The sequence below is a fragment of the Tursiops truncatus genome, chromosome 14 (assembly GCF_011762595.2).
Source record: "Tursiops truncatus isolate mTurTru1 chromosome 14, mTurTru1.mat.Y, whole genome shotgun sequence".
Taxonomy (NCBI): Eukaryota; Metazoa; Chordata; class Mammalia; order Artiodactyla; family Delphinidae; genus Tursiops; species Tursiops truncatus.
In genome coordinates this window covers 4,273,886-4,300,687 of record NC_047047.1, presented here as the reverse complement: position 1 = coordinate 4,300,687, position 26,802 = coordinate 4,273,886, and the positions used below count along the sequence as shown (strand labels likewise).

General features: G+C 42.9%; 1 protein-coding gene across 1 annotated transcript in view; it reads left to right on the top strand.

Moving 5' to 3' along the window:
* Positions 1 to 26,802, top strand: part of SLC9A4 (solute carrier family 9 member A4) — a 58,770-nt gene that overhangs the window by 22,907 nt on the left and 9,061 nt on the right. The window contains exons 3-9 of the mRNA XM_019931023.3: positions 7,014 to 7,273; positions 8,510 to 8,727; positions 11,481 to 11,683; positions 12,250 to 12,336; positions 16,318 to 16,388; positions 18,985 to 19,146; positions 24,446 to 24,542. Coding sequence (XP_019786582.2) covers positions 7,014 to 7,273; positions 8,510 to 8,727; positions 11,481 to 11,683; positions 12,250 to 12,336; positions 16,318 to 16,388; positions 18,985 to 19,146; positions 24,446 to 24,542 — 1,098 coding nt within the window. The remainder of the gene's footprint in view (positions 1 to 7,013; positions 7,274 to 8,509; positions 8,728 to 11,480; positions 11,684 to 12,249; positions 12,337 to 16,317; positions 16,389 to 18,984; positions 19,147 to 24,445; positions 24,543 to 26,802) is intronic.

The window sequence follows — 26,802 nt, the reverse complement described above, 5'->3', positions numbered from 1 at the left end:
TAGGTCATGAGAGTGGAGCCCTCATGAACGGGATTAGTGTCTTCATAAGAGAGACACCAGAGAGCTCCCTCGCCCCTTCTGCCATGTGAGAACACAGTGAGAAGACAGCTATCTAAGAACCAGGCTTTCACCGCTGAATCGCTTTCACCACTGAATCTGCTGGTGCTTTTATCTTGGCCTTGGCAGCCACCGGAATTGTGAGAAATAAATTTCTGTTGTTTATAAGCTACCCAGTCTATGGTATTCTAGCCGCCTGTATAGATGGAGACAGCAGTTTCTTACATTTTTAACTTGTATCTACAGCGCTGCCTACCCATTCTACTCCTGTATACCCAAGGGAAATGAAAACATAACTCTGTGCAAAAGAGTTGTACGTGAATGTTCATAGCAGCAATATTCCAAGAGCAAAAGCTGGGTGGTGGGCAGAGGCAGGAAACCAATGTCCTTCAACAACTGAATGGATGGACAAATTGCGCTTTAGCCATATAGTGGAATACTACTCAGTAATAAAAAGGAATGAACCACTGATCCCTGTAACAACAACTGCTGAGTTGAAGAAGCCAAACACAAAAGGGTCTGTACTTTATTATTCAATTTATATAAATAAAAATTAATCTGTGGTGACAACAGTAGAACGGTGGTTTCCTGGTGTCAGGGTTGGAGGGAGGGATGGACTTTTAAAAAGGAATGAAGAACCTTTCTGGGTTTGTGGAATTGTTCTAGATCTTGACTGTGGTTATCTTACGGGTGTACACAGTGGCCAGAGTTCATTTGTTTTAGATGCAGCTTACCATATGTAACTCATTCCTCAATAAAATTGATCAAGAAAAATAGATCAGCACGTTTGAAGTCGACTCTCCACCTCTGCTAAGGCTTGGGTGGTGGGCTGCTGTCCTTGGTCATCATTCTGTGTGTTGGAAGGGCTTTGCAAACTTTTACGGTGGTATCCATAAAGGGTTACCAGTACTATGATCTTGGGAGGTTGGTGAGCTTGTTAAAAGTAACAGGAAAGGACCATTTTCTGAGACTTCTCTGAACTGTTTTTTTTTTTTTTTTTTACAGCGTCACGTCTGACACCAAATGTGTGCGTGTTTTTTCCCATACCCACTCTCCAGTTACCACCTTGGTGTCTTACAATTTAATTCAGTTCTGACACTAACCACGCAGAATTAGCACAAACCCCAAAACCCCACAGGCTTGAGGGCTCAGTCCCATAAGACTCTCCAGCTTCAGACACCAGTTCCGAGACTGGACCTCTCATATGTCTGACTGACTGGTTGTAAAATTGGGGGTTCTCACAACCCCTCCTCAGGTTTGACAGTTTGCTACAGCAGCTCACAGAACTCAGAAAACCCGTTTACTTTCTATGGCCCGTTTCTTAGGAAAGATGCAACTCAGGAAGAGCCGAATGAAAGGGATGCGTAGGGTGAGGTAGGTGGGAAGGGGTGCAGAGCTTCCGTGTCCTTGCCAGGGGCACCACCCTCCTAGCACCAACCTGGAAACGTTCTGAACCCCATGGGTTAGGTTTTCATGGAGGTTCTATTACATAGACATGACTGATTAATTTATTAGCCACTGATTCTTTTTTTAACTTTTTATTTTATATTAGAATATAGCCGATTAACAATGTTGTGATCGTTTCAGGTGCACAGCAAAGGGACTCAGCCGTACCTGTGCACGTATCCATTGTCCCCCATGGCCGCTGTTTATTGAAATCAAGCTCCAGCCCTTCTCCCCTTCCTGGAGGTTAGGGGGTGGGGATGAAAGTTACAACCCTTTACTCACTTGGCTGGTCCCTATGGCAACCAGTCCCCCTCCTTGGGGCGGGGTGTGGGCGGGGTGAAACCCAGGCAAGAGTCACCTCATTAGCATAAACTCGGGAGTGGTTGGAAGGGGCTCATTACAAATAACAAAGATGCTCCTCTCCTCCGTACCACTTAGGGAATTACAAGATTTTTAGGAACTCTGTGCCGGCTACTGGGGACAAAGACAAAATATATATTTCTTACTATGTCCCAATATTGCTCCTCCCCACTGAGTGGAGAGGGTAAATCTAATCTTGTTTTCCCTTAGTGCCAAGGACGTGTTTGGGCTTTAGCATCGGCTGAGTTTTTCCTTTCAATATATAAAAAATACACACACATGATTGCGATCTGAAAGAAGTCCAAAGCAAATCTTTCACAACCGTAATGACATCCAGAGCCGTATAATTTGAAAGATAAGAATTGTTTTTCGTGCAGTCATATAGATTGTGTCTGTAAGTGTAGTCTTCTTAATTATATGTACCACTTTAGCTTCTGAAACTGCCACGGCCTCTTCCTGGCAGGGTGCCCTGGTGTCCGGGGACAGGGCTGGCCCCGTTGACTTTCCCAGGCCCTAGGAACAGAGCGGGTAGCTACTTATAATCTGGAGAGCTATGCAACAGAGTTTTCGTTTGTGGCCTCAACATGCAAATCTTTGAGTCTCAATCATACTCCCTGAGTTTCCTCTGGGTCTGAGAGTCAGATAAACTCCCAGGTCCCAATTTAACTCATTCAAACTCGTCTTTTTTTTTTTTTTTTTTTTTTTTTGCCGTACGCGGGCCTCTCACTGTTGCGGCCTCTCCCGTTGCGGAGCACAGGCTCCGGACGCGCAGGCTCAGCGGCCATGGCTCACGGGCCCAGCCGCTCCACGGCATGTGGGATCTTCCCGGACCGGGGGCACGAACCCGTGTCCCCTGCATCGGCAGGCGGACTCTCAACCACTGCGCCACCAGGGAAGCCCCAAACTCGTCTTTTTTGAGTCTTGTGCAAGCATCTGGCTCCTTGGAACGTGAGCACAGCTCCAAAGGTGCAACGCCCAGGGCTTCTAAGACCCATATGTGGGTTGCTCCAAGGTCAGGCAGAAGGTGAAATTGAACTAAACAAACTCACTGAGTTGGGATACAACCACTAAAGTTCTTCTGGATGTGTTTTGAAACCATAAATCACAATTTTCTTCCAAACACTCAGCCAGGATTTTTCTTAGAACGTGGCTTCACTTTTCTTAAATAAAATAGACCCACATTACAGCAGTTTTGTAAAATATGGTTGATACACAAGGAGACAGCTAGATATCGTTCAGGCCGTCCATGCGTCAGACACACAGAGGGTGTTAGATGTGCAAGAGGTTTATAGGGGACACTCTTGCCAGAGAAAATGGAGATAGAGTTCAGGGAAAAGGGAGAGCAGAGTGACCCCAGGGGAAAGAGAGGGATGGAGGGAAACTGGATGCATTTCTACAAGAGTTTATCAAGCCCATCCGGAGACTTCAGGCCAAGGACACCCATCAGAGGAGTCCCGCACCTTCCGGAATGGACCTGCCTTAGTAACCCTGGGTCTTTGGCTGAGATATTATATTATATATAATATTGTATATATATGAACATATACATATATGTGTGTATATATACACACACACACACAATGTTTATAGTGGTTTTCTCGGGAAATAGTAAGTAACATTTTTGTATGGGGGGAGGTTCCTTTGTACTTTTATATCTTCCAAAATTTCTGCACTTCGGTATGTGTATTCTTAAATCTGGTTTGAGATTTCGACAAGTCTCTCTCTCTCTTTTTTTAAAAGTAATCCCTTTCCTAATTTCAGAAATTGGCAATGCTCATGGCGCGTGTGCACGCGCGTGTGTGTATGTGTGTGTGTGTGTGTGTCCTTGCTTGGGCCAATTTGCACCAAGCTTCCTGATTCTTCTTTTTCTCCTTCCCCAGATTCTCCTTCTTCCAGAAAATTTACTGGAAACATCTCTTTGGGATAAGAAACAAACCTGTTTATAACCTTCTGTCCACTTTCCCTTACCTAAGTGAGTTTGTAGGTTACTGGCTGATAATTATTGTACACTAAAAATTGGGAACTAATCCAGACACAGAAAAACATGTGTCCTGGGCTCTCCAAAGAAGCATAATGAATCCATTTGGAGGACAAGCCCCAGATATGGGTCTTATGAAATTCGAAATGAAGTTGTGCCCTGAAAGGATATATAACTAAGATCTTCTAGCCTATTTTACAAGTTAATTGCATTGTAAGGTCATTTTGACTACAAAAGCTGTATTGGGTTCAATAGAGTCCCTTCCAAAATTCATGTCCACCCAGAACCTCAGGATATGATCTTATTTGGAAACAGTTCTTTGCAGATATAACTAGTTAAGATGAGCTCATTTTGGATTAAGGTGGGCTCTAAATCCAATGACTGTTGTCCTTATAAGAAGGCAATGTGAAGACGCAGGGGTGACATATCCAAGGAAGACTATAGGAAGACAGGAGCAGAGACGGGATTGATGTGTCCACAAGCCAAGGCATGCTTTCCAGATTGCATCCCCCCAGCACCTTCAGAGGAGGCATGATCCCGTCCACCCCTTGATTCTAGACTTCTATCCTCCAGAACAGTGAGAAAATAAATGTTTGCTGAATTAAGCCACCCAGTTTGTGGTACTTTGTCACAGCAGCCCTAGGGAACTAACATAGAAGGCAATGTGACAAAGCTGCTCTGGAGAGGGGCACGAGGACCAAGAACTCATGAGCAGAGGGGTCATTGCATGCCTTCCTCACGTTCCCGCCCCTCCATCAACAAAGTTCACTAGATGAAGCATCCTAGATGGGGATTGGTAATACCTGAGCTACATTGAGGACTGGTCCTCTCCGCCTACTCACATTCCAAAGCCGAATGCTGGGCTGGATACGATTCTTCATCTTCATGTGCAAACAGATAGCAAACAGTGTATAAAGAGTTTCCTCATGGCTCCGGGTCACCCGAGAGCAGAGATGCTCATCCCTACAGACTAGCTGGTTCTCCTGCTTCTCTCTGTTGACTAGAGAGTGCAAATGAGATGAAGGGGGGGGGCTTTGTTTTAAATGCACCCTGACAGTTTATGATCATGACCATGAACAAGGTAGCAGCCTAGGGACAATTTGCAGGTGATGGTTCATTGCCAGCCTCTCCGTGGGAAAACATCGATCTTCAGTCACAAAGGTGATGTCATGGGAAATCAGCAGAGGCCATGCACCAAGGGGACCTGGAGGGGCCAGGACCGGGAAGGGGACCTGGGAAGAAATGGCTGCAGCTGTGTGCAGGTAGCAGACCGTGGCTGAGGGGTCAGCATGAGCACAGGGCAGCTAGCAGTTTGGTAAGCCCTGGGGGTGAAGCCAAAGCAGAAGGCAGAGGCTGTGAGGGCACCCTGAAGAACAGAGGGGCCGCTAGTGTCTTTGTCAGGAAAGATGAATTGGGGATGGAGAGGGAGTAAGCAGGAGGCAGAGTGTGGGATGACGCCCAGAGGGGAGGAGAGAGCAGAGTGTGAGGGAGGAGAGGGAATGAATGGGACATAGACCTGCGCGTGCTGGAGGGCCCGCAGCACTGCTGCAGTTCTTCAGCGCACAGAATACCATCACGGACATGGTTTCCTGGAGTTTAACTTCTCCCTCTGCTCTGATTTTGTCTCGGTGTAAGCAAAGTTGACAGGTGTGTGCTGTGGTTTAGCAGGACCCTTCAGGGTCTGGGGGCCTCAGAGGTCTTCATGTCCTGCACTGATCTTACTTTACTTGTTTATGTGTCTCACTGTGTGGCAGGCGGCCACTTTTCAGAAGTTCAGTCCAAGTTCTGGGTTGCCAAGTGGCATGAAATAGCGATAAACCGATCCCTGCAGCTTCATATGAATGTGGAAATAAGCAGAGAAATCGTAGGAAAATTGGGGAGTGTGTATCACGCGGACTGGAGTCGTTTGGGGGACTCTAATGAGATACTGTATATGGAAAGCAGGTGGGGTCCAACCAAGAAAGAGAAAGCACACCGTAGGTTAAACAGAGAAATTTTAACATCAAAATTATCAACTATATGGGCTTCCCTGGTGGCGCAGTGGTTGAGAATCCGCCTGCCGATGCAGGGGATGCGGGTTCGTGCCCCGGTCCAGGAAGATCCCACATGCCGCAGAGCGGCTGGGCCTGTGAGCCATGGCCGCTGAGCCTGTGCATCTGGAGCCTGTGCTCCGCAACGGGAGGGGCCACAACAGTGAGAGGCCCGCGTAGCGCAAAAAAAAAAAAAAAAAAAAAAAAAAAAACTATAATAAACGAGATGTAAGAAAACTTTTTAGGGTACCCTAGGGCTGAGGGATGACCCCCAAAGGAGGACAAACTTGGAAGGGGTTCTGATCTCCCTGGAGAAGGTGTGGATGGGCCACTGGACAGCAGAGAAGCTGGCTGATTTAGCCAAGCTAGAGCTGGTCTGGACTTGACGGGCGAGCAAGGAGGGCAGACAGGGAGCAGTCTTCTGCAGTCAGTGGCACTGGGCAGTGGGAGCCTGGGTTCAAGAGGGGCCAGGGGGCCTTCAGAGGAGCAGACTGCATGGCTGGGTTCACAGAGGGAAGCCTGCGGAGGTGGACCCCTGGCCACAGGCATGCTGCACCAGCGTCATGCTGGGGCTTTTTTGTCCTGTGTCAAGAGGTGTGTGGAGAGTTCATCAGTCAGCTGGAGGATGCAGGGTGGCAGAGGGACCACTTGCAGGCCCTGTGGCCCTGACAGGACCCCCTGGAAGCTCTCACGCACACATGGCTGACTCTCATCCCTCCCACGGAAGTTGCAGGAAGCCCCTACCTCCTGCAATGCCCCTCAGTTGAGCAAGCTTAACATGGTGCTCATTTTAAAGGAGAAATAATGGAATGTCATTGCATATTACCAAGCCTATGTTGGAGGGTGCATCTGGAGCCAGAGGAAATCGATTGATAATGACACAGAGCTTAGTGAAGAGACTGGCACGTAGTAGGTGCTCAGTGATTGAAAGCTGTGAGTGTCATACTTCTTACTCGGAGAAACAATAAACTTAAATTATCTGGAAGGCATTTGAATGTTAGGCAGCCGTGTTAATACTTCTTGTTCTGTAATTTTTGTGGTGTATTATTTAACTAGACACAAAGTTAAGAATCTGTGTGTAAGCTGTTTCTCATTTCTAATTCATGTTTACTTTTCTGTTTTCTCATTTTCTTTTTGTCTAGGTCTTATATAACATCTTAATCGCCTTCACAAAGATGCATAAATTTGAAGACATAGAACCTGTGGACATCTTGGCCGGATGTGCCCGATTCATTATCGTGGGGTGCGGGGGAGTGTTTTTCGGCGTCATTTTTGGATTCATTTCTGCGTTTATCACACGTTTCACTCAGAACATCTCAGCAATTGAACCCCTCATCGTCTTCATGTTCAGCTACTTGTCCTACTTAGTGGCTGAGACCCTCTATCTCTCTGGCATCCTGGCGTGAGTACAAACCAAGGACCACCTCTCATCCAATAAAAGAGAGTTTAGGGCCACATCTGGTGGACCAGGCTTTGAGAAAGGCCTGACTCCTAATGCCAATCTTCAAAAGCGTTTCAGGATCCAGGTTTTTTGAACTTTTGTAAAATCCAATTCAGGTCCTTTGCCAAACAAATGTTCTCTCCAGCATTTGCTTTTGCTCTGTTCTGGTGATTTTCCTGCATAGCAATTATAAGGTCAATTTATAACTCTCAGAAAAGCTGGTGCAGAGAAGAGCTGGGGGAGGCTCAAGGTTAAAGTCTCACTTCAGTCGTTATTTGTTTTCCTTGAAAAATGCATTATTTTAAAGTTAAAGGGAAGCGTGCCGTGAGCTACTATCATTCCTAGGCTCTGCCTTCTGCTACTTCCCTCAAATCACATCACAGCTCCAGGACTGGTCAGTGTGGAGTGAAACTGGGTAGATGGGATAAGACTAGACATTCAGATTTTTTTTCCTAATGAAAAGATCTTTGAAATGTTTATCCTTGTGTAGATCTTGGAATGAAGCTTCTCAACTTGGCTTATTGTATCTGATCATGTTGCCTTCTTTATGACATCATCCTCATACCCAGCCACTTGGGCACAATGTTATTGTATAGAAATATTTATCTTAATTAAATACAGTAGTGTAAAGTCTAGGCACTCATCATTTTCCCACCTTAGAAGTGAGCAAACTACTTAGACAAGGCAAAGTCCTTTCTTTCCCATCCAGACTTGCTAAGCGACTCTAGAACAAAACATTTTAAAGGAAAAATTTCTCATTAAAATTTTGTAGGAAACATTACAATGTGAGGGGGTCTCGCTGAAGTATTCTTTCTAGGTAACTGCACTGGGTTATTTTGGTTTAAGGCAGGTGAAGTAGAGAGTACGAGGTGGGGCTGACAGAGCTCATGATGGGGGTGGAGGGAGCAAAATAAAAACAGTCCTGCTTCTGGCTCGTGCATGAATTGTGAGCCATTTTGTTGCGGGAAAACCATGTCAAGCCCACCTTCCCTACCACACTCAACTTGTGCAAGACCCCTTAGGGAGGAAGAAGAAAGAAAATCTCAGGAAAAACCTGCAGCCAGAAAGAGGACTGGAGAAGACGTTGTCTCTGGATAGAAACAGGATTTGTGTCTCTGTGCCATCACCAATAGGGAGGACTTTCCAATGAGAGGCAAGGTCTTGTGGCTTCTCCCTGAGACTCTTTTCCTTTTGCAGAATCACAGCCTGTGCAGTGACCATGAAAAAGTACGTCGAAGAAAACGTGTCCCAGACATCCTACACGACCATCAAGTATTTCATGAAGATGCTGAGCAGCGTCAGCGAGACCCTGATCTTCATGTTCATGGGCGTGTCCACCGTGGGGAAGAACCACGAGTGGAACTGGGCCTTCGTCTGCTTCACCCTGGCCTTCTGCCAGATCTGGAGAGCCATCAGTAAGACACAGCAGGGCCCGGAGAGTCCCACCTGCTTCTTTTTTTATTTTTCTTATTCCTTCCTGCAAGGTTAAAGCAAAAGCAATGGGGTGATGCCAACTGGTTTTACTGGTTAGGGGGGTTTGGGTACCTTGTAGTGACCAGGAATGTTCCCCGTTTGCTTCCTCAATCAGTTCAGAATAATCACTGGCCGATAAGGTTCTGCACTGAAGCAAGGCTGAAGCAGGAGCACTTGTTTTTAATTGAGAGAAAACTCTCACATTTACACATTTAAATATAACTCAGTACATTCATCCCTTGCTCTTCACTTCTTTGCCAGCTTATGAGTTCTTGCACCATAAATCAGACACAGATTATAAACTGCGGGCTTTCTTTTATACTTTTGTTACAGGAAAAGTGAGATCTCACAAACTGTAAGGCAAGTACTGTTAGAAAACCGTCTCCTAAATATTACAAGTGGTTTTAGTGAAGGGTTGAGTGTGATATATAGAAAACAAAGGAAGTGAATCTCTATTTTTGAAAAGTGCTTAGCAAAGGCAACTCTACAGTGTAACTGGTGTCACCCCTATAAAATATGCCTAACTTAAAAACACAAGGTGTCTTGACTAATGGCTTTTAATTTAACTTGTATATTTATGTTTCTGGAGCTAGAAAGAACACTCAGTACTGAACTACAAGATATGCTTTACCTTTTGATTAGAAGAGATTATAATTTTAAATGACTTCAACCAATATTTGAAGCATTTTTTTACGTGAATTTGACCAGTATTTTCAAGCCAATTGCTCAAAGAGAAATTAGGAGAAATGGCTCAGAATTCATCTTGAACATATCCATTCTAAATTTAGAATGGTTTTTAGGATTTAGGCAAGAATAACAAGAATGTAGAAATATTAAAAATATTCATAAAAATAGCTCTGAATATATGTGCCTATTGGGTCTCCAGGGGAGAAAAGAATTAAGGATTCTGTGATATAAATTTATAATCTCACAAGTCCTACCAGTATTACTAACTAGCTATTTGACCTTGGACAGATAGTTAACTACTCAAAATCTTCTTCCCCAACCACAAGATGGTGGGTCTGGACAAATTTCGTAAGTCCCTTTCAGTTCTACTACTGTAGGGATCTACAGGACAGTAGGGTTCATGTCAAGAGTACCACCTCAGAGCTTCTGCCCAGCCAACAGGCATAGAAAACAGCTGGGAGATTAATGCTGGGGAGACCTCACGATGCTTTGTGACCAGCCACCCAGCTCCTTCATTTTCCATCTGAGAGAAATGATGTAACAGTTCCCAGGAGAATGACTTGGCCACGTCACAGCGAGGGACAGAGCCAGGTGTCGGAGTCCAGCTCTCCCACTCCTGCCTGACTCATCCTAGCTAAGAATAGTTCAACTCATGAAGGCTTACAACATAGAAGGTCGTGCTTTATGTTATTCATAGATATTAAATTATTAAACCTTACGTCCACCTTCTGGTGTAAGTACTCAGTACCTCCAGAAAGCAGATGAGAAGATGCGTACATGAAAAGATTGACTTTTGCCCAAGGTCATAGGACTAGCCCGTGGAGGAGCCGGAACAAACAAAACAAAATAAGAAATGTTAAATTTTACTGTGTCCTGCACTGTCAGTGTCCCTACTATCAGAGGATGCTAGGAAAGAATAACAAGAATGTAGAAATATTAAAAATATTCATTAAAGTAACTCTGAATATATGTGCCTGTTGGGTCTTCAGGAGAGAAAAGAATTAAGGGTACTCAGGTATAAATTTATGATGTCACATCAAGTCCTATCACTGTTTCTAACTAGCTATTTAACCTTGGACAGAAGCTCAAAAGCTTCTTCCCCAACCACAAAACAGTGGGTGTGGACAGATTTGTTAGGTCCCTTTCAGTTCTAGTACTGTGGGGATCTACAGGGCAGTAGAGTTAACGTCAGTGTTGCTTGCTGTGATGTCTGTGCGATTAGAAACCACATGAGGATACCGAGAGGTTTACTGTTCTCCAGGGAAACCTCTGCTTTGATGAGTCAGAGCATCAGTGAAGGGACCTTTCTCACTAGGAACCACTGCATGGGTGGCAGCTCAGCCACATGGGGATGAAAAACCAATGTGGTAGAAAACACCTCTGTGTTTTCAGCAAGCTCTCCTGCCCTCTACCTTCCACTTACTGACAGTAAGAAACCCCTCCTTGGACCCCTTGCCAACTTCCTTTCTTTTTTGCATTGATCCTCAAGAAGAACCAAACCAACCACAAAAGATCTGCTCACCTGCACAGACCCCAGGCACTGCGAGGGCTAATCTCACCTTCAAAATCACACACCTCCTCTGCTGACCCAGGGAGAGTATGAGCTGCTAAAAATGCTTCTACCCTCCAAGTGATACCCTTGCTTTTCTTAGTTTTGAAAGGCTGAGCAAAATTTATAAAATAGATTAAAAAATATATACCATTTCTTATATCAAAAGTATCAAGATTTATTACTTTAAATACACACACACACACACGTGCACACGCACAGAGGCAGTCATGCTGGGAAACTACCAGAGAACACTTCTGACTTGAAGCACTGCCGTCTCACAGCTACCCAAGAAGTAAAAAGTTTTGTAAGCTGTTCTGTTTGGGACAGACTGCCATGGGTGTGATGGAATTAGGTTGCCTCGTTTTGTGGGCACATGCACACGACTTGGGTTCACTAATGCTGCTTTGTCTCCTCGTTCGTGACCCTCTGCTCTAATACGTATTTCCCCCCTTCTAGGCGTGTTTGCTCTCTTCTATATCAGTAACCAGTTTCGGACTTTCCCCTTCTCCATCAAGGACCAGTGCATAATTTTCTACAGTGGTGTCCGAGGAGCTGGAAGTTTTTCACTTGCGTTTTTGCTTCCTCTATCTCTTTTTCCTAGGAAGAAAATGTTTGTCACTGCTACTCTAGTAGTTATATATTTTACTGTATTCATTCAGGTTGGTAGAATTTCTTTCATATTTGAAATAAGTCGATTCTTCTCAGGATTGTGTATTAAATTAGTAAAATACAAAGAAAGGGACACTTTATCTGATTTTCAGACAAGTGCCCAAACTAAATTCCCAAATATTTCTAGATCATGTTTTTGGTCATCCTGTAACCTCGACATTTTGTGACCTTTTAATTGATAAAATGTATCAATCAAAATATCCCTTTGTACAGGTGACTGAGAGCTCGCCGGATGTCTATTGCTGAAAATGAGATAACAATGGGTATTAAATAGTTTTTATTATAGCTGGTATTAGCTCTCAGCAAACTAATGGGAGGTTATTTTAAGGAATGAAACTAAATCCCTGCTTTAAGTTATAGACATCAGGCCTATTTTTATTGCAGAGTGTAAAGGTATTAAGTAAGAACTAAAGTAAACACTGGAGCATTTATCCAGGAGAAACTAGTACAAAACAAAGACATTAAAATTGGAAGTTCTAAATTTGCAATAGATTTGCTCTCTATCCTGACAGTCTTCACTACAACAAAATGCTTTATTTTGTGGTTTATGATCTAGGGAATCACAATTGGCCCTCTGGTCAGGTACCTGGATGTGAGAAAGACCAATAAAAAAGAATCCATCAACGAAGAGCTTCATACCCGTGTAAGTTATCTCTTGGTCATAATTAATAAGTTGATAAGACGTTCCCTCTTCGTCACCTATGGGAGTGATTTAGAACTTTGATGAGGTGTGTATATGTCACTAGACATGGCCTCTTTCCTCTCCAGCTCCACCAACAGTGACTGTACTAGTTTCCTGGTGCTGCTGTAGGAAATTATCATAGACTTAGTAGCTTACATCTTACAGTTATTATCTTACAGTTCTGGAAGTCAGAAGTTCACAATGGGTTTCACCGGGATAAAATCAAGATGTAGCAGGGCTGCATTTCTTTCTAGGCGTTCTAGGAAAGGGTCTGTTTTCTTGCCTCTTCCAGCTTCTAGAGGTTCTTGGCATTCCTCGGCTTGTGGACCCGTCCTGTCTTCAAAGCCAACAATGACCAGTCAGGGCTTTCTCATGCTGCATCACTCTGATACTGACTCTTCTGCCTTCCTCTTCCACATTAAAGATCTTTATGGTTATACTGGGCCGATGGGGGTAATTTAGGGTATTCTCTCTATCATCAGGTCAGCTGAATAGCAAACCTAAATTCATCTGCTATCCTAATTCCTCTTTGAATAAAAACTAACATGCTTGCAGGCCCTGGGGATTAGGACCCTGGACGTCTTTGGGGAACATACATTCTGCCTATCGCATCTGTCCTTTGCTCTTCAAAGACTCATGTCTGTTCCACATGCAAAATACATTAACCGATCCCAACATCTCAAAAGCCTCAATCCACTATAGAATGAACTCAGAGACCAAAACTCTCACCTACATCTTGTGAGTTCAAAAGACCCAACTCTCAGCATCTCAACCATCTAAATCAAGGATGGGTGAGGCTCTAGGTATAATCCGTCCTGAGACACAGTTCCTCTTCACTCTGAACCTGTGAAACTCAAGAAACAAGTCATCTTCTCCCAAAACGCACTGGCAGGACAGTCATCAGATAACGGCTATAGATACTCCTTTTCCAAAAGGGGGAAATATGGAAGGAAAAAAGGAGTCATCTACCCCAAGCAAATTTCCAAGTCTGCCTGGGTTTCCAGTCCTGGTTTCCAGTCCTGGGAACAATCTTCTATGATTCTTTGCTCCACCTTCTGTGTTCTCCCCTCCACCCACTGAGTCATAGTTCTTTTTTCATGAACAGTAGCAGGTGTTTGTGACTTATTAATTTTGTTTTGTTTTGTTTTGTAATTTTTATTGGAGTATAGTTGATTTACAATGTTGTGTTAGGTCCAGGTGTACAGCAAAGTGAATCAGTTCTATGTATACATATATCCACTCTGTTTTAGATTCTTTTCCCATATAGGCCATTACAGAGTACCGAGTAGAGTTCCCTGTGCTATACAGTAGGTCCTTACTAGCTATTTATTTTATGTATAGTAGTGTGCATATGTCAGTCTCATTCTCCCAATATATCCCTGCCCCATTTGCCCCCTGGTAACCATAAGTATGTTTTCTACATCTGTAACTCTAGCGGCTTATGAGTTTGTTCAGCCTGCTTCTTGCCTGTAAAATGTGGGGCCCAGTAGCTTTCTTTCATTTCATCTTCTCTCTCTCCCTTTTGGGTCCAAGCTAGCATTGCTTCTGTCAGGCTTCAACAAGGGGAGCAGAACTAGTAGCAGATATATATTAAGAGCTTTGCTGTAAGGAATTGGCTCACCTGCTACGGGTGCTGGGTAGACAGATCCAAAATCTGTAGGACAGGCCATCAGGAAGGGTGGACTGGAACTCCCAGGCAAAAGCAAGGGGAATTTTCTTCTGCTTTATTCTTCAGGCCTTTCGAATGATCACATCAGACTCACCCAGATTATCTAGGATAATATCCCTTACTTAAAGGCAACTGATCAGTGACCTTTAATCCTATCTACCAAATACTTCCACAGCAACATCTCAATGGGTATTAATAATAACAGGGGAGTAGCCTAGCCAAGTTGACACCTCAGAAAACTATCATGATGAATAATGTTCAGGGTTGCCTGACTTGCTTCCAAAATTATTGTTATAAAAGAGAAAGAAAGAAAGAAAGAAAGAAAGAAAGAAAGAAAGAAAGAAAGAAAGAAAGAAAGAAAGAAAGGAAGGAAAGAAGGAAGGAAGGAAGGAAGGAAGGAAGGAAGGAAGGAAGGAAGGAAGGAAGAAATCATTATTCTAATGGAACATGGGATTTTCTGCTCTTCCTGAACTTATAATAAAGAAGGGTAACAGCTTCCAGTTCAGCAGACATGGCCTAGTGGCAGTTTTGGTGACAACTCTGATAAAAGTGAAAATGAAGTCAATCACGGTCTCTGTTTGTTTTAAGTTTTAAGTCCGACACAGTATTGAAGGGATGGCGTTTCATGTGGCTACAGGAAATAGAAATGAGAACTAATGTATGGAAAACATAGGGTGAGAGGCTTCAGCTCTGTTAATGAAGAGTGTCTGGACAGTTGCTTGTATGGCTCACCCAAAGGTGAAGTGGATGTGTGCAAGCAATAACCGGAAACACTCGGCATAGTTGCTGTACAAGAGATTCAGGCTTGGAGGGGATGATTGACCCACATAATTTGGAGGTTTCTTTCATGCCTGAAAGTCCATAACTTTAATGCTGGAGAAACTGATGAAGTCTTTCAAAATCAGACCTGAATTTCATGGCCAAAGTCACCTAAGGAAATAAAGTAATTTTAATTCCAGGAAACGCAAATGAAAAATTTTCAAGGCCATTTGAAAGTATTCAACAGATGGGGATAGGGAGTGAGCATTTTATAATCAGTAGTGCTTTAACCCGATTGAAGATTTTTGTCTCTATCTTCATCCCCTCTGTTCATTATTTTAAGAAATTAGATTTATACCTAAGACAATACAACTTGAATATTTCACCCCTTTCTTATTTTTCTTTTTCTCAAAAAAAGGTATAATTATTGGTAGAGAGTACATAATTATTTCAGAATTAATTTAGTATTTTAATTTATTTTGCAAAAAAAATTTAGAAGCCATGTTAAACTTCAATGATTACAAATTTAAATTATTTGTAAAGTAATAAATTATGAAGAGACTGTGTTTTTTCCTAAATTCCTATAAACAATTTGGATAAGGCAAATGTAGTATAATTGGCTTGGATGGTGAGATGTAAATACTGAGACAAAATGATCAGATAAAAACTGAGGCGTTGGGGCTTCCCTGGTGGCGCAGTGGTTGAGAGTCCGCCTGCCGATGCAGGGGACGCGGGTTCGTTCCCCGGTCCGGGAAGATCCCACATGCCGCGGAGAGGCTGGGTCCGTGAGCCATGGCCGCTGAGCCTGCGGGTCCGGAGCCTGTGCTCTGCAGCGGGAGAGGCCACAGCAGCGAGAGGCCCGCGTACCGCAAAAAAAAAAAAAAAGTGAGGTGTGGGAATTCCCTGGTGATCCAATGGTTAGGACTCTGTGCTTTCGCTGCTGAGGGCGCAGGTTCAGTCCCTGGTGGGGGAACTAAGGTCCCACAAGCCATGTGGCACGGCCCAAAATAAAAAGAAAAAACAAACAAAACAAAACAAAAACTGAGGCATATAGATAAATTTTGTTGTTATATGTTGCTATTATAATAGAATACCTGTAGAATTATATTTTCAGGAGTCGTATAAATTGGATACTGGCATATTCTTTTCTTTCTCAATGAAATTAAAAGAATTAAAAGTTAATTATTAGGCTTTGTATCCATTTGATCTCAGTAATGAGAAATTTCCTAGATCATTCTAGAAAAATAGTATTCAAAGCAAAGCAGGTACCTTGTTTTCATTGCAAGTTATGTGCTTTATTAAAGAAATTCTCTACAGAGGCTTTGTATCACGAAACTAAGTGGTGTTACTGGGAAAGGCATTATAAGCGTCAGTTACATGAACAGTGATGGAAAAGAGGGTGTGCTCCTGGAAAGTAAAGCCCCCTTTGTTTTCCAAGGTGGATTAACCCTCCTTGTGTGTCTTGTAGGGTTAACGTTTCATCAGCAATCATTTTCCTGTGTTCGGTTTTGCAGCTGATGGATCACTTGAAGGCTGGAATTGAAGATGTGTGTGGGCAGTGGAGCCACTACCAAGTGAGAGACAAGTAAGGAGGCAGAGGTTTCACCACCAAGGAGGGATATATGTGACCTGCGGAACCTCAGAAGGTTCCACTGGAAGCTAGGTAGATGGGATAAGATAAAAGCAGAAGGAATCCTGAGGAAGGTGGCCAGGAAGATAAAGGGCCTGGGAGCCATGCCGTACAAGAAGCAGGCAGAAGTCCTGGGAAATGGAGAGCTACCAGGTGGAGGAAGCAGTGAACTTGGGCTTGGTTGCTTTAGAGGAAACTAGTACAACTGACAAGTGGAAATTAGAGACACCAGATTTAAGTTTAAAACAAGGACAAGTTTCCCAGTGATACGAGAAGCACAACCAGGGAATAACAGGCTTCAAGAGGCTGCAAAGGAGGGTTGGTGAGTCATCCGGGATCCTGGGGAAGAGATTCCTCCATGTTGGGGGAGGTCCTTCCCGCATAACGATTCCGGGGGCCCTCTTCTCCACAACATCTCACATTTCAGAACTCATCCTCTTCTGGATTTAGTCTACAGCCATATTTCTTAATGACGTGGCCCTGAGGAGAGTTTATTGAGGATGAGGAAGACGAGATTTTTGAAGTTTTACACTGCTGTTTGGAGGATGTAGGCGTTAGCCGTAGTTCAATTAACCAAATGGTAGACATTTCCAACATATTGATGTTGGTGATGCCAAGAGAGACTAGATCTTTAAAATTCTGGCTCTTGCAGGGTGGTGGCACAGAAACTGAGAGCTTTTGAGTGGGATTTTTTTTTTTAAGATTTTTTGATGTGACCATTTTTTAAAGTCTTCATTGAATTTGTTACAATATTGCTTCTGTTTTATGTTTTGGTTTTTGGCTAAGATCATGTGGGATCTTAGCTCCCCGATCAGGAATCAAATCTGCATCCCGTGCATTGGAAGGCGAAATCTTAACCACTGGACTGCCAGGAAAGTCTCCTGAGTGGGATTTTTTTTTATGAGGTAGAAAGAAGCATCGTTTTAGCAGTCCTTACAGTGTTAAAATAGAGTTTAAATTCTGTGACTATCCACCGATCTAGAATTTAGGCCATGGATTTTTTTTTTAAGTTCAAATGCCGTAGTTATTCCAATGAAGCATTATTAAATATTCTTCCATTTAGCCGAATCTATACCTAACTTTCTAAACTGTGTCAAGAGCAGTAAGACACCCTCACTGTGTTCTAGGTCTTCACAATGTAGTACATGTGGTCCTGGGGGTGGGGTGGGGGAGAAGAGAAGGAGCCTGAACAAATGATTATGGTCAATATGGCGCATGTTATAACAGAGGCAAATGAGTAGAACTATAGCAATACAGAAATGGGAGTGGGTTTGGAAAATAAATGAGTTCTCTAGGCCAAGAAGAATGGAAAGCCTGCCAAGCAACCACAGTAGCAGCAGTGTATTTCCATCTGCAAAGGCAAGGGAGAACATGTCATGGTTTGGATATGGGAGAGTGACAAGGTGAGAAAAAGGTGAGAAAAAAGGAGGACATGACTGGAAAGACAGGGACACGCTTTTATGGTACAGAGCTAAGGAGCTCTCTACAGCCATTAACACTATAAAGTTCTATTTGACCTTTAAAACTCATATCAAAAGGCTATTAAGGGCTTCCCTGGTGGCGCAGTGGTTGAGTCCGCCTGCCGATGCAGGGGACACGGGTTCATGCCCCGGTCCGGGAAGATCCCACATGCCGCGGAGCGGCTGGGCCCGTGAGCCACGGCCGCTAAGCCAGCGCGTCTGGAGCCTGTGCTCCGCAACGGGAGAGGCCACAACAGTGAGAGGCCCGCGTGCCGCGAAAAAAAAAAAAAAGGCTATTAAATAGGAGAGTGGCATGGCCATACTTGACTTTTGGAAGGCAAACTACAATAGCCATAAGGAAGCTGGATTAGAAAGAGAGGAATTATCTTTCACATGATCTCCTTAACTCTCCTGTGTTATCACTATTCGTCTCATTTTATTTTATTTATTTATTTTAAACTTATTTATTTACTTTTGGCTGCATCGGGTCTTAGTTGCAGCACGCGGGATCTTTCGCTGCAGCACGGGCTTCTCTCTAGTTGTGGTGTGCAGGTTTTCTCTCTCTAGTTGTGGCGTGCGGGCTTATCTCTAGTTGTAGCATGTGGATTTTCTCTCTCTAGTTGTGGCGTGTGGGTTCCAGAGCGCCTTGGCTCTGTCGTTTGCGGCACGCAGGCTCAGTGGTTGTGGCCCGCGGGCTTAGTTGACCCGCGGCACGTGGGAAGTTAGTTCCCTGACCAGGGATCAGACCCATATCTCCTGCATTGGAAGGCAGATTCTTTACCACTGGACCACCAGGGAAGCCTCTAGTCTCATTTTAAAGATGAGCAACCCTGATTACAGCTTGTCCCTTCCTTTTGTTTGGTTGATTTTCAATGTATTCAGGTCCCTAGGCCATTCTTTCTTTATTTTAAAAAATGTATAAATGCTATGATTATTTTTTTTTTAAATGTGTTCAAAGGCACATGTGTTCCAGGCACTGTCGTGGTGTTTTTCAGAATAAAGTTAAGTGTAGTTTGTTTCTAGAAAAAGGATATACTTACATAACACATACAGAGACTGAGGATTTCCAAACTGTTGGTTTCCATTTTTAGGTTTAAGAAGTTTGATCATAAGTATTTACGGAAAATCCTAATCCGAGAGAACCTGCCAAAGTCGAGCATCGTTTCTTTGTACAAGAAGCTGGAAATGAAACAAGCTATTGAGATGGCAGAGACCGGGATACTGAGTTCTACAGCCTTTTCCATGCCCCACCAGTAAGTGACATCTGCCCTCGATCTAGACTTTCAATGTCAGAATTACAAGGGGCACTAACTCATTGTTCCATTTAAAGGCACTATTAGGAGTGAAGGGGCAGAGATATGACAAAGGAAAAATGGAAGAAATAAGATCTAAGTCTTGGCATCTTATAGCTTGGTCCATGCTCGATCTGTTTCACCTAGTTTCTGAAAATTACTTTCTAGCAAAAAGATGAGAGTTTTTTGACATCTTTCTTTGGGAGGGCGGGGCAAATGAATTTATAGAAGATCTTTAGCATACGTTACAAGTCTTCCTGTTTAGACATGTCTACCCTTTCACCCGTGCTCATTTGCTTCTGCTAATCTTGCTGTTGTCTTTGTCCCATAAGTCATCTCCCTTCCTGTCTTCTATGAGGAGAGACCAGGTCAGCATCCTAGGATGCTAACTTGGATTTGGGCATGAGTGGTATAGGAGCAAGAGGTGTGGTGATTGGTGGGATATTTAAAGAGAAGGCCGTGTTTGTAATTGTGTCTCAGGCAAAGATCTGTGTGCAATTGGGAGAATGCCGCGTTTGTGTGAGACCAGCTGTGAACAGGAGCAAGGAGGGAACTGGCTACCAGTGGGACAGAGGGTGGGGTAAGACTGATACATACCCCATCATTACAAGATGATGCCCTTTGAAGCCTGGTGCTTCAGTTGGAGTATCTGGAAACCAATTGTCCCAAGAGCTGGTTAGACATTTTTTAAAGCTGCTTTAAGTCTCTGACATTTACCGAGAACTCCTTGAATGTCATAAGAATGAATTCACCCCCTCCCTAAAGATGCCCAGTTTTCTCCCAAGAAATGGTTTACGAATTGGGGAAATTAGTCAGAACGTATATTTAGCATAAGGAACACCAGCTCCTCCATCCTGACGTCCTCAGAAGATAATGAGTTTCAATTATCTCCCCACATCCTCACCTCTGAAAAGCAAGTTGAGAGAAGAGCTAAGAATAGATAGCAATGAAATTGTCATTAACACCTGAGTGTTACTTCTCATCCCTTGCTTGCTAATGAATCAGAAACACCATCACCTTTTTTACATGGGGAACATTTCCAGGAGCAGCCCTGAGGGCACCTTTGTATAAACAGAAAACTTTCTGCCGTATTTCTCAGCGAGACTGTTTTCGCGGTTGGTTGGTTGGTTTGCGTGCTGCCCACTACACGGCTTTAAGGAAATTTCTGGTCCTAAAACGGGAATGTGCTAACAAATATTTATTGGAAACACCGTGCTGAGCCATATGAAAGCCTGAGGCAGAAAAAATGATCGGGGATACTGATCTCGTCTTTATTTAAAATGTTGATATATCACTCATCATGGATAATTTTGCATTCTTTTATTTTCTACAATATTGCCTTCAAATCCTACTTCACTTGATTCCTGAACTTTGGGGCATCCCCTTAGCGCAGGGGAGTACTAGGGCACCTGTTATGTGCCACGGCCTGTGGAAGCAGACGGTCCCTGCCCTCAGGGAGTGCACCCCTGGAGCAGGGTCTTGATAGTAATAAAATAGGGCACACAAACATACGATCATAAAGTCCAGGGAGCTGTGAGAGGGTGAGAGGGAACCTCATCTGGTCCCCAGGCATTTGACCTGCTCACTGAAGGATGGATGAGAATTAACTCAATGCTCAGCAGGAGGGCTGGACCTGGACGGATGCAGGCAGTTTAGACCATGAGGAACTTCCTCAACCTTCTGCTCACTAGTGATGTAAGCACTTGGTCTAGGAATGTAGGGGCACTTATCTCAAATGAGAATCAGTCTCTCATGTGCTAAAATATATTTTGAATCTCTGTACATTACGTTGCACTGGTCATAAGCAGGTTTCCCAGTTCCTAGCCTCAAGGCAATTTTTAAGCCAGCTTCATTTAGAGGATGCCCTTGTGTTGAGTCAATTATTTTTCAGACATTGACTCAAGATTAGTAAGAGAGCCTTCTAGGTTGGAGACATTTTTTCCCCTTATAGCCCAAACCGGTTAGTTAACCGAGGTGGGAGAGGAGATTTTTTAAACCGATATTTACTACAAGTTTAGTATTTAAGTTGCATTCATTTGATCTCATCAGAAATCTGTAGGACGTCAAGCAAAAAGGAATTCCTCTCCTAAGATCAAAGCAGTAATTTCTTAAAAAACAAACCTTCATACAATAATAGGAAAAAGAAGTGTGTACTCAGCTCACTTTTTGTGACTCCGTATGAAAGGATAACAACAAAACGCACATATATTTTTTTTCTTTAGAAGTTTAAGCAATTGTTCTACAAGAGGTTTAGATTTCCAAACTCTGTGACCTTCAGGAGAACACTACCCCTAGAAGCTGTCTGTGGCACACGGCAGACACTGCTGATTCTAGGGAATTCCTTGACTTTTACGTACATTATTTTATTTGACTCTCAGAACAACCCTATGGAATAAATAGACTATGGACTTGGATTATTATTCTAACTCTGAGGCACCTTGCTTTACCCATGAGTAGGAAGTTCTTAGAAACATCAGTGGGTAGAGGCTCAAGCCGATTAAAAACTATTTGGTTACTATTAAAGAGAAGAGATATTAAAATATTTATAATAAAGATGTTAAAAGAGAAGAAAGTGAAAGATAAAAAGTATTTATAGTAAATGTATAGGCATAACACACTAAGCTGTGCGACTTCAAGATACTGTCTTTAGAAACTCCCAAATAGTTACAATGTCATGTATTAAAAAGCACAGATTAATTTATTGCAGTTGAAGAATTTTTAAATTGATCACATAATGACAGGTATAAGTTCACAGTCACGCATTCTGACACCAAAGACACTAGTATGAAGATTCTGATGCCATGTTCACTTCCATGATGGAACGTTGCCTTGTAGGGAGCCGGGCCCCCAGCTCTGCATTCTTCACTCGTTCTCAGTGTTGGTCACCTTGGTGACCTTTCTAAGAAGACACAAGGCAACCACATACACAGAAGAGCTGTTAGTACCATTGTTTACTTAGTGGGCACATCCTTCAGTCAACGTACATTTCCCTGGATTTCACGTATAAAGCTACTAAAAGAGGATGGATTCCTCCAAATAAATCAGGAAATATTTGACCTTTTGGGACTTCGTCTTATGGCATGAAGATAACATCTACTAGATTTCATATCTCTATTGCTGTGTTTAGAACTGAAACCTCTTTTTACAGCATTATAGCATCTGATTTTTTTTAAAAAGTTAAGGGAAAGATGAGCTTTTTATTCAAATACATTTAGATTCAGATTTCCCCAGTTTGATCTCAATGGCCATGAAATTACCAGTGGTCTTTTATTTAAGGTAATAGAGGTTTCTTTTATATCTTGTTCCAGCGATGAGACTTTCACTTTATAATTTTACTTTTTTTGCCCTAGAGATTACTAACATTCAGTTTTTCTGAGGATTGTATCTTTCCTGTGCTCATGATATCATTTCAGGAGTGATTTTGCTAACGAAGTAGCAGGTAGGAAAGTCCGTGCATCAGTGATTGCCCGAATCAATCATTCATCCTTCTGATTCTATAGCTGCAGCTTCTCAGTGTGAATAAGTACGAGGCAATGCTGCCGGGAACCCTGTACTGCACATCCAGCCAGCAGCCTAAATGGGCTTGAACTGAGTCTGGTCCTTCCCAGAGTGGTTAATTATAAACTGGGGAGAATGCCAAGTTAGATTTCCTATCTCAGGTTTAACTTTACCCATAGTTTTTTCCTATTTGGTCATTTTATTATGAACACACAAAGTGGAACTATTTGATTAGCTGTTGTTTCTGTTTAGCAATAGATTCCTTCCACCATAATAAAGGAATGTGTTCAGATTGTGGGAATGCGTAGGTGTATCTAAATCAGAATAAATTTTATTTGAAGGACATTTAAACAGTTAGGTTGAAATGCCCTGATAGTAATGTTTAAATCGCCGAGGGTGGTAACTGAGTATCAACAGTGTTGACGTTTGCAGCTCCGCGATATGGAAACTGGTTTCAGTGATTTTGTAGGAAGGGCATTAGTCAGTCGACAGATCGCATTGCTAAGTAAATGCTGGCGTCCTGTGATATCCAGTATCCAAGCCCTTAAAAATCTTTTACCCATTGTGCATTACTTACAAAAATATCCTTGCTATGTATGACGATATCGCTACCAATGTTTGGGGAAAGGGACTTAAAAAGTGGCCTGTCTTGAAACCAATAACTTCTTGTCTCTATGGTCAATTATCCTAAGACCTGTGCAAGCAGGTACCAGCACATCAGCACACGTGTACTTTTCAAAAAGCTGCAGCCAGAAAAGAAAAAACATCACAGCTCCGTAAGGGTTTACACCAATATGTCAAGGGAGGTAATTTTAATTTTCTTTAGTTCTCCTATTTTTGTTGTTCCTATGTTCTACAGTGAGCATATATTATTCATACAATAAGTTTTTAGAAATTACCGCCACTAGACCGAAGTGATTGAAATCAAATATGTGTGTCACATGAGAATTCTGCACATAGCGATGTCATGACTGAAATCCTCGGAGGACAATTGTTCATTGACTGCTAACCTGGCCATGACTTGGCTTTTAAGCCCTTTTTTTGGGGGGGGGGGGGGGGGGTGCTTATGGTGAAGAAAGCTGAAAGAAGTCAACTGCTTCTAGAATCTCAGAGGGTCCAGTGTCTCTGAGCTGGCCTGATTTTCATGGTGGCAATGGTCTAATTCTCCTCGTAAAATATGATTTTAGTTTCTTCCCATTATTCTTTAACCAGAGATAAAGTCCCTAAAGGGACAATTCCAAGATAAATGTACTTATAAAGGTACTCGTAAAAATTTAGTACCGCATAGATTAGTGCTATTCAAAATGTGGTTACTACATGGTGTTGTCCGTGAGCCTTGAAGGAATAATCTTATTTCTGTTGAATCTAACAGTGAAACATTTGGTTTGCCCTTTGTGGTATCCTTTCCAGAAATGTATTTCCTAATCATTGATTTTTATTGTTTTTTACAAGCGTGTCTGTTCCTAATAGATACGGAGGAAAAAAGTAACTGGTTTGCCATGACTTTAAACTCCTTTTTAAAAATGGGTTAGAGAAATTCCCATATATAAGCTATAGGCAAAGAAGCCACATGCTCAAAATGTAAGTCAAGACACACATGCTGACGTTTCATATGAATTTACTAAAACAACAGGAAGAGTTATGTTAAAAACATAACCTTTACGTTTATCAATTAGAACTCCTGAAAGTAAATTCATGCTTTTGTGGTCCCCTTGCCAAGATGGAAGAATAATGCTTGGCTTCCCTCCAATGATGTTTCCAGGGCCCAGAGGATACAAGAAACCAAAAGACTCTCCCCTGAAGATGTGGAGTCCATGAGGGACATTCTGACACACAACATGTACCAAGTTCGACAAAGGGTGTGTATAAGACGTGTCCCTGTTGCCTGTCCTGGGATCCAGTCCTCCAGGAATCAGCTCTTGTTCATGTTATTCTCTCCAAAGCAGTCTTCTTGATGAACAATTTCTCTCTTCTTAGTTTGGAGAACAGAAAGTTAATTGTTATGTTTCTGCAGCAAAATCGGCACCCATGGTATAAAGAGAAATGCAAATCCAGTTGCAGGCCCTAGGGGTCAGGCTGCCCTAGCCCTGCAGCCCCAGAGTTTTCCAGAACCAGCAGGGCTCCCTCCCCCTCCAGAGACAGAAAAGCAGTGACACTCACCCACCATGGAAGAAAGATGGCCCCAGGATGCCTGTGATGGTGGAGTTGTTTCAGCGTGGTTGACTGTAATAGAGCTTAGAAAACTGAGATGGTTTAGATTAGAATATCGAAACCACATTGCTGAAAGCCTAAGATAAAAAAGGAGACATTTCAGGGACTTCCCTGGCGGTCCAGTGGTTAAGATTCCAAGCTTCCACTGCAGGGGTCATGGGTTCGATCCCTGGTCCGGAACTAAGGTCCCACATGCCGCTAGGCCAAAAAAAATATATATATATATATATACACACACACACACACACACACACACACACACACACACACACACATATACACAAAAAGGAGACACGTCAGGCATAGTATTTTTCAATTTTGGAAAAGGGTATGGAGGCTATAGTACTTGGGACCTGGCCCAAAGTTCACAGCAAGAACATTTCAGGGACAGTAAGTGAATCCTCCTGAAACTTTGATTTAATCAAATGGTATTTTCATTTGTGTCCTCTAATTAGGAGTTCTTTACGTTTGAGGACTCAATGGAACATCCCAATTGTTGACTAGGGTTAGAAGTGAGTTAACTGTGAGGGCCTCGGTTTTGGTGACCAGGTCATGGGACTCCAAAAACTCATCTGGTCAAAACTCATCTTCTCAGGTAGAAGATGCTGAGGTCAGAGGAGTTGTTTTTTCACTTGTTTAAGATCTCAGAACGAATCTGCATTGAGAGCCCAGGTCTGCCAACTATCCACCCACAGCTCTTTCCATGACTTCAGAATTGCATGGTCCAGGGCAAGGGAATGTCTTCTGGCTGCTGTGCCGAGAAGGTCAGTGATGAAGGGGAATGTGTCAGCAAAAAGGCCCTGCACCTGCCGGAGGAACCCAGGTCAGCGACACTCACAGCACACTTCGAGTACATTCAGCTGCTTTCAAATCATTCCAGGTGAAACTGTTTCAGCAAGACTATCACATTCCGCCTTAGATAAGTAGTTAAGAGCTTCCTGGTTTGAAGAATGCTGGCCAGCTTAGTGAGGGCTGGAGTCCAGAGGGTGCCTGGTACTCAGACGTGCCCCATGGGGGTAGAGGTTGAGTTTAGGGAAAGTCCAGAAATAGAGAGAGAGATTCTGGAACTCCAAGCCGCCCCAAAAATGAGGCTAACCGTGCATTCTCTCTTTTTTATCAGGTTCCTAAGTAATCAGCTTTCTTCTTCTTTTATCAGTGCCTGCTCAGACTGACCTCCAGGTTTCTCCCTTCTAAGCTGTGCAGGATCTCCCTTCCTTGTTGACCACATAGAGCCAGTAGGTGATGGAAACTCCCACGGGGAGAACATACATAGTAAACAGAGGGGGACTCCACCCCCGAGATGGCTTTTGCTTCCTCTTCTATTACTTGGGAGAATGACTCACCAGTCCTACCCTTTCTGTCTTTCCTTTCTCATCCTAACCTTTAAAAAAAATTTTTTATAATATATTTTATTTAAACCACTATATCAAAAATATTATTTCAACACATCATAAATTTTAAAAACTACCAATGCGATACTTTATACTCTTTTCTTTTAAATTAATGTCTTCAAAATCAGTGTATAGCTTATTCTTACAGCACATTACGATTCGGATTAGCCACGTTTTTTTTCCTTAAAGCCTCCTTTATTTTTCTTATTTTTAAAAAATTTTTATTTTATATTGGAGTATAGTTGATTAACAGTGTTGTTGATTGACAAAGGTGTACAGCAAAGTGATTCAGTTATACATATACAATATATCTATTCTTTCTCAAATTCTCTTCCCACTGAGGTTACTACAGAGTATTGAGCAGAGTTCCCTGTGCTACACAGCAGGTCCTGGTTGGTTATCATCCTGTCTTTTTTTTTTTTTTTTTTTTTGCGGTACGCAGGCCTCTCACTGCTGTGGCCTCTCCCGTTGCGGAGCACAGGCTCCGGATGCACAGGCTCAGCGGCCATGGCTCACG